At 40.7% G+C, this 7,409-nt stretch overlaps 1 protein-coding gene across 1 annotated transcript; it reads right to left on the bottom strand.

Moving 5' to 3' along the window:
- Window positions 1–1,811: 1,811 nt before the first annotated feature.
- On the bottom strand, window positions 1,812–4,151 carry LOC133552376 (uncharacterized). The gene is made up of 2 exons (XM_061899587.1): window positions 3,990–4,151; window positions 1,812–3,504 (listed from the first exon to the last, which is right to left on the bottom strand). Exon 2 carries the CDS (start codon window positions 3,285–3,287, stop codon window positions 2,016–2,018), a length of 1,272 nt encoding a protein of 423 aa, XP_061755571.1. The 5' UTR covers window positions 3,288–3,504; window positions 3,990–4,151; the 3' UTR covers window positions 1,812–2,015.
- Between the last annotated feature and the right edge of the window lie 3,258 nt (window positions 4,152–7,409).

Raw genomic sequence — 7,409 nt, forward strand, 5'->3', positions numbered from 1 at the left:
TGAGGGGCAAGACAAAGTGATAAAAGTATACAATAAGAACATGTTCCTGCTACATCATCACCTCAAGATGTTTGGTGGCTGTGACATAGGCAGTAAACATACCACTACATCACCAGGTACTACGTCACATCACGGATAGTAGACACATAATGAGCATAAAAAGTCACAATATTATGAAGCTACAATGTGTGAATTAGTTGTATTAGTTGGTTGTCATGGTGAAAATGTTTTAAATACATTAAATAAACATATTTCAAAAATGGTTAATGTACGTTTTAAAGGTAGATTAGCTGTCTAGTAAATTGCAGGGGTGTGGACTCGAGTCACATGACTTGGACTCGAGTCAGACTCGAGTCATGAATTTGATGACTTTAGACTTGACTTGACAAAATGTAAAAAGACTTGCAACTCGACTTAGACTTTAACATCAATGACTTGTGACTTGACTTGGACTTGAGCCTTTTGACTTGACATGACTTGCTACTTTCCCCAAAACCCAACGATTAAAAAGTTATTCAGGAGCGCTCCGTATCTTCCCTTGTGTACGCGTGTGTCTGTCAGCGTGTGCGTGCTAGCTGTCAGTACAACATCCAATCAAATTACATCCACGTTATTTTCGTCACACAGCATTCAGCCAATCAAATTGCAGAAACCAACGAAGAAGATCTCTCAAACAACCCGCCAGTGAGGAAAAATTATGCCAAAAATATTTTCGTTCGGGGATTAAAACTACAAGTTGGTCAACAAAAAACAAATTCCAGTATGCAAAGCATGCGGTTCGAAGATTACAGACGGAGACGGAGACGCAACAACTTCCAACTTCGTTTGACATATCAAGATGCACAATGAAGAGTAAGTTTTAAATGAAAGCTAACGTTTATTGGCTGAGTAACGTAACTTTTATTTGTTGTGTAGTTAATTCAGTGAGGCTGTAAACTCACTGCTAACGTTAGAACCATAGACATCTTATAATGGTACGCAGCATCGAGCGCTACTCCCTACTGGCGCAGACGAGACGCGGGGCCGCCATCTTGGAGTGGTGATCCACTCCACTCAGTGCAATTCATTTGGAAGGAGCAATGAACTGTCAGCGCATTTAATTCATCTTACCTCACTGAATACCACTCATTTTCACCCGCTTTTTTGTCATATGTGTAGCTATGATAAAGGACACATGTTTTGGCGTGTTCATAGTTTGCTTAACAGTAATATAATATTCTTATGTACTATAAGTGACCAGACATCAAAACTGGGAATAATATTCCCAGAGAAGGGAAAAAAAACGGTCAGCTATTTTTAAATTGAAGAAATAATATGATTAAGTTATATATACATGTGTATATCCTACATAAACTAAACAATGTATGAATACATTAGATATCTATATATCTTGGGGACCTATAGACTGTATCTCCGTTTTTTCAGCAACAGAGAGTTTATTCTGTCTTGACACTTTGTATTGATATTTTTTATTACACTAGAACTACCACGGAGGGGTCAATTGACCTTATTACCTAAAAGACCCACAAGAGGGTCATTTGACCCTTTGGACCCCCTGCGGACACTCCTTTTTTGTGGAAATGTGGCTGTTAGCAGCTCACAGCTGTCACTTGAGTCACAGAGTCGCTTGAGCCTGTGTGGGGAAGGGGACCCCAAGGCAAGCTTTTAGTATTGAGGTAGGTTATGCGTGTTTTTGCATGTGTGTGTGTGTGTGTGTGCGTGTGTGCGTGTGTGCCCATATGGTGGATTTATAAACATATGGTGGATTTTTATGCAGTGAATCATCAGGATCAACGAGAATTTGGGATCAAAACTCTAAACATTTATTGTTAAAAAAATACAAAACAAAACATATTTACAATGAATGCAAAAGCAACTGTTTTCCCAGTTTTCATGTGGAAGGTTGTTGCAGAAGTAACTCATTTTTGTGTGCCAAAAATAGAAGAAAAAAAAATTACAAAAAAAAAAGCATATTTACAATGAATGCAAATGAGTGAAATACATTCCAGCAGTCACTAACAATTCTGGCACTGCCATTGCTCCTTTCGGCATTTCCCACATGTGTATTTGTAGCAGTCATCACAGCGCACTGTTGTACGATTGTCCTTGCATTTGATTTTAGCCTGACACTTGGCTCTTTGTCCGAGTTGTGGTGTGGAGGGTTGTTGCCGAAGCAATTGCTCCTTTGGGGCCTTTTTCATACCCACGTGGGAGTGAGCCAACTCTCTTGCCAGTTCAAACAGGAAATCCACCCGTCTTTCATTTCTCCCGGTGCATAATTGATAGAGCACGTGGGCATTCAGTGCTGCAATGTCTATCATGTTGTAGAACACTGCTACTGGCCAGCGCCTTGTTCCTGCGCGGACATTGTATTCCCGCACCACCTGGTCCATGATATCGACGCCGCACTTTGTTGTGTTGTAGAGTGTGATGGTGTTTGGCTTCTTTTTGGTGGTTTCCTGTGTCTGAATCGTGCTGTGCATGCTGCTGAGAACATACACAGTCTTCTTCCGCTTGGGCGCATACACAGTCAGTGTGGCACCAGTGGATGAAAATACCTGGGTGGTAAATTCATCTCGGTGCATCTGTCGAGTTGACGGTGGGATTTCTTGGCGAATCCTGTTGACTGTGCCGAAGATGGTTGAATTCCGGCTAAGTAGTCGTTTTGCAAGTGACAGTGATGTAAAGAAATTGTCTGTGGTAACATTTCTGCCCTTGTCCAAGAATGGTTCCATCAGCCTCATGACTACACTCTCAGGCACTCTCTCCCCACGAGGCCGAGTGGGGTCCTTGCCAAGATATGGGAGGATGTTGCAGACGTATTTGGTTTTCAAGTCACACGCCACCCAAAACTTGATACCAAACTTGTCTGGTTTAGTTGCAATGTACTGTAGGAAACAGCAGCGAGTCTTGCACGGGAAAAGTTGTTCGTCAATGGTGATGTGTTGACCAGGGATGTAGGATGTGATGCAGTTGGTGACAAACAATCCCCATATGTTTGAAATTGCAGCAAACCTATCAGTCTGTACTCGCTCGCTGCGGGTGTCTCTGTCATCAAAGCGCAGGTGATGCATGATGTTTTGGAAACGGCCTCGGGACATGGTTTCGATGATGTGTGGGCTTCCCAGGTTTTTCGACCAGCAGTCAGGCAGTGATGGCACCTTGAAGATTCCCCTCATGATGGTGATGGAAATAAATGCCATTAGTTCAGGTATGCCCATGAACCAATCCACATGCTCAGTTTGCTTCGCATGTTGAATTGTACAGTCTCGAATGATGCCAAGCATGTCCAGAGTGATGAAACAAAGGAAGCTCTGAAGGCGACTTGTGATTGACCTCCTGGCCTTAGCTGTTGGCTCTCCATCTGCGCTGTATGGCGATGGTGGGTGAAATGTGGACCCGTTCCCACCTGTTCTTCATGCCATACTGTGCCATCTTTTGCAGTCTCTGTCACATCAGTCGCCAGCCGAGCTCTCTTTGTTGGTTGGGGAGCACTCTCCTCATCTGTAGCGTGAAACAAATGTAATTATGAGCAATGGGAAATTCAAATGATATCACAAATGCAAGTATAGAAGCTAATCACTGCAAAAATGGTTTATTTTTCTAGTTTCAAGTAATGTAGTAAAAATCACCTTGGAACTAGTATTTTTCAACTAGAAATAAAAACCTCAAATTAGACTATTTTTACTTGTTTTAAGAAATTTGCCGATGGGGCAAGCATTTTTTTTACTAGGTTAGCAATATTTGCTAGCCAAATTTGCTAGGCAAAATTTGCTAGGCAAACAACATTTGCTTGAAATGAGTAAATCAAGCTAGTAAAAAATCTTAGCTAGTAAAAAAGCTTGCCCCATTGGCAAATGTCTTAAAACATGTCAAAATAGTCTAGTTTTTAGGTTCTTATTTCTAGTAAAAAATACTAGTTCTGAGGTGATTTACTCCCTCACTGTAATGAAATGTAAAATGGGAAATAATATGAAATGAAATATTACCTGAAGACAACTGAGACAGCTCGGAGTCTGAATCCACCTGGAGATTGATGTCTTCTCCATCCGATTCGCAAGGGTCAGCTCCATCCAGGATCATTTCCAATGCCTGTTGAGTGCTGTATCTCTGCATCTTCGTTCCTTGGAGAGGAGCTTCTTTCACCACAAAATTCTTGAGGGAAATGAAGCAGTAGTCCGCATGCACTGGTATTTATCCATCTAACAATTTCCAGGTTGCATTCACATGAGTCATTATGGTCACATGGCATGGGAGATTCACACGTTAATTCAACCATTATCTGGTTGCAGTCATATGATTCGTCATGATCACATGGGACATTCACACGTTCATTGAACCAATCAAACTGCACGGCAACTCGCTTGTTTACACACAAAACTCTGGCTATTCCAGTCTTTACGGAGCTTGCGCATGCCCTAATGAATGCGCGTTCACGTTTCAGGCATTTTCGCAGTCTCTGTCAGTCTCCATGAATGTTACAATTGGAAACAACATGCGCCAGGCTCCATACTTCAGGCGCATAATTGGACACTTGCTATTGCGTTGTTTTGATGGCTTACGTTAACATTCATTACTAGAGACTGTTGACGAGACATGTTATATACTAACCTGATAATCATAATTTTGATATGACATCTTCCAAAATGTTCCAAAATATTTTATCCCAATTCCCTAACACTATCTTGAAAATTGAGCAGACTATTCTGCATATGATGACTTATATGAAGAAAATGTGCTGACATGTTTTCAGGACAACCATTACACTGAGAATCAACCAATTGGGATAGATCAGCAAGGTACATTCATTTGAAAATTGTACTAAATGTAAGCTGATTGTGTTAACTGTAGGATACTTGTACATAGCCATTTGCAAGGATGTACTAAATGATTGAGACATGTACAAAAGCATTTGAAATTTGATGAAAGCAATGATAAATGCCATTCTGTTGTGAGGAACTGCAGACTAGTTTTGGGATTTGTCCATGTTTTGAGAATGACATCTCAGTTTCAAGAAATGAGCCAAACCAATGGAGAAAAACTGTAACACACTGTCCGCCAAACTGTGCTATCTGTCTTTGCTGCTGATATCTTCATACAAGTTGCTATTTACCTGTGGTGATTTTGGAGGCTGACAGCCCTTGGGAAGAAGCTGTCCGTCCCTGTTTGTCTTGGCTGTTACCACTGTAAGGTGTGACCCCCTCACCCCTCACCCCACACACAGCCCTTAACAGCATCATTACCATAACAAAATGAGTGATTAGTGTATTCGGTAAAAGCCGCCGGGTCAAATGACCCCTCTCTGGTACTTCTAGGTAGGCAGACACATCCTGGTAGTTTTAGTGTTAAAATAATGTTTACAGTGATTGTTTTATATGTATTTTTGATGTATGTTGCTTTGGACAAAAGTGTCTGCCAAATACTTAAACATATATAAACACCTGTAAGTCTTTATATGAACTAAAACCACCAATCTGTTTCACTGGATTCAGAATAAAACCAAAGTCTGTCTTACCCAACAAAGTTAGTATTTGAATATTGTTACTTGAAGACTTATTCCTGGTTACAATTACACTGTTAAGAGAGTATTGTCTTATATTTTGCCTAAAATGAGAATGCATCATGATCAGTGGTGGCTGGTGAATTTTGTTTTAGGTGGGGCTGAAAGTTTGTTAACCAAATACCTGTAGGGGCTGGGTCATCCTCCCCCAGAAGATTTCTTTGTGATTTTCACATACAAATATTGAAGATCTTTGCTCCTTCTCAACTCTGTGGTGATATTATTTTCACAAAATACAACCAATAGTACTTTAATGTTAAATCTTACTTATGAAAAGTAAGCCCCAGATTCCTATTTTCAACAGTCCTCTCATTTGAGCAGGAAAACGCAGAACACCAGCCCGACATCTTTGTTTTCTACCTGTCAGTTTAGGCTGCTCGCCGGCACCTTGTCACCTCTTCAAGATGGCGGCCAAATTGCTCGTGTAATAGCAGCCAATGCTGTGTCTACTTATAAGATGTCTATGGTTATAACGTCATTGCAAACACGACAATCTGTTGCGTCCACTGCAGTTCACTACTTTATTCATACTTTTTGTAAGGTGATTTTTTTTTTTGCGGGGTTGCATGACGTACCCACACATAACGTTACGTTGGTGAATGCATCACACACAGTAACGCAACGTTAGACGGCGGTCAGCAGCACCGCGTATTTTAGCCACCTACAAAAAGACAGACATAGTCAAATAAAGGTCAGTTAAAATGTATACTATATTAACAATATGTGTACATATTGCATAGGGCCCTGACATCTAAAAAGTACGACTCCGTTCATTGTTATGTTCATGTATTTGTTATGTTTTTCATGTGTACGCACACATAAACACACATAGAATATGAGATGAGATCAATGAGATAAGGTAAGAACAGGATAGAAACTGCTGTTGAACTAGTTACAATGCAAAATGCCATGGAAATACAATGTTAACACGTTTGTGCAAATAAGTACAGTTGCGCTTGTTTTTTTTTAAATGTGTTTATTCTGTAAAGAAACGAGTTAAAGGTTTAAAATGACGCGTTAATAGTGCTATTATGAAGTGCAATGTCAGCACAATTTTTTTCCTGCAGTTTCAAATGCACTTGTTTTAATAAATGCATACAGCGTTTTAAAAGCATACACAATCTGTGTAAATATATTAGTCTGGGGTTAAAAGGACTTGAAATGACTCGACACTCAAAATGCAGGACTTGGGACTTGACTTGAGACTTTCCAGTCTTGACTTTGGACTTGACTCGGGACTTGCCTGTCTTGACTCGAGACTTGACTCGAGGGCAAAGACTTGAGATTTACTTGTGACTTGAAAAATAATGACTTGGTCCCACCTCTGGTAAATTGTAATGAAGTCTGTTTGTTGCTAGTCGGACATCATAGTTTACTAGCTAAAGCCATGATAGCTAGCTTGTATTATCAGGTTCAAACATCAAACTATGTTTTACACAAGACAAGAAGAAGGAATCAAGTAGAGGCAGAGTTGAATTTTACTCATGAGGAGTGACGTATTGGGCTGTACACTCAGTTACAGTTCCCCCTACGCTTTAAGGTACAGTCCCACGTGCGCCTCTATGTATTTGGGAGATCCGTAGTTAACATCACTGAGGCTGCAAACAGCCCCAGTAGACACAATACATGATTATTCAGAATGGAAATGTGCTGACACTCGTGATCTCGCCCTGTCTCTGTCCTGTCCGCGCCGAGATACTCGATGTCCGTCCTTGGTCGTCAGGAGGCAGGGTCTGGAAACAAACTACTGGCACGAGACAACTCGCAGAACAAGATTACCCGTTGTGTGCCTTTGCACGGATAGAAAAGTACAACTTCAGCACAATTGATAATAAATATGGCAACAGCT

This window comes from Nerophis ophidion, linkage group LG05 (genome assembly GCF_033978795.1).
Source record: "Nerophis ophidion isolate RoL-2023_Sa linkage group LG05, RoL_Noph_v1.0, whole genome shotgun sequence".
NCBI lineage: Eukaryota > Metazoa > Chordata > Actinopteri > Syngnathiformes > Syngnathidae > Nerophis > Nerophis ophidion.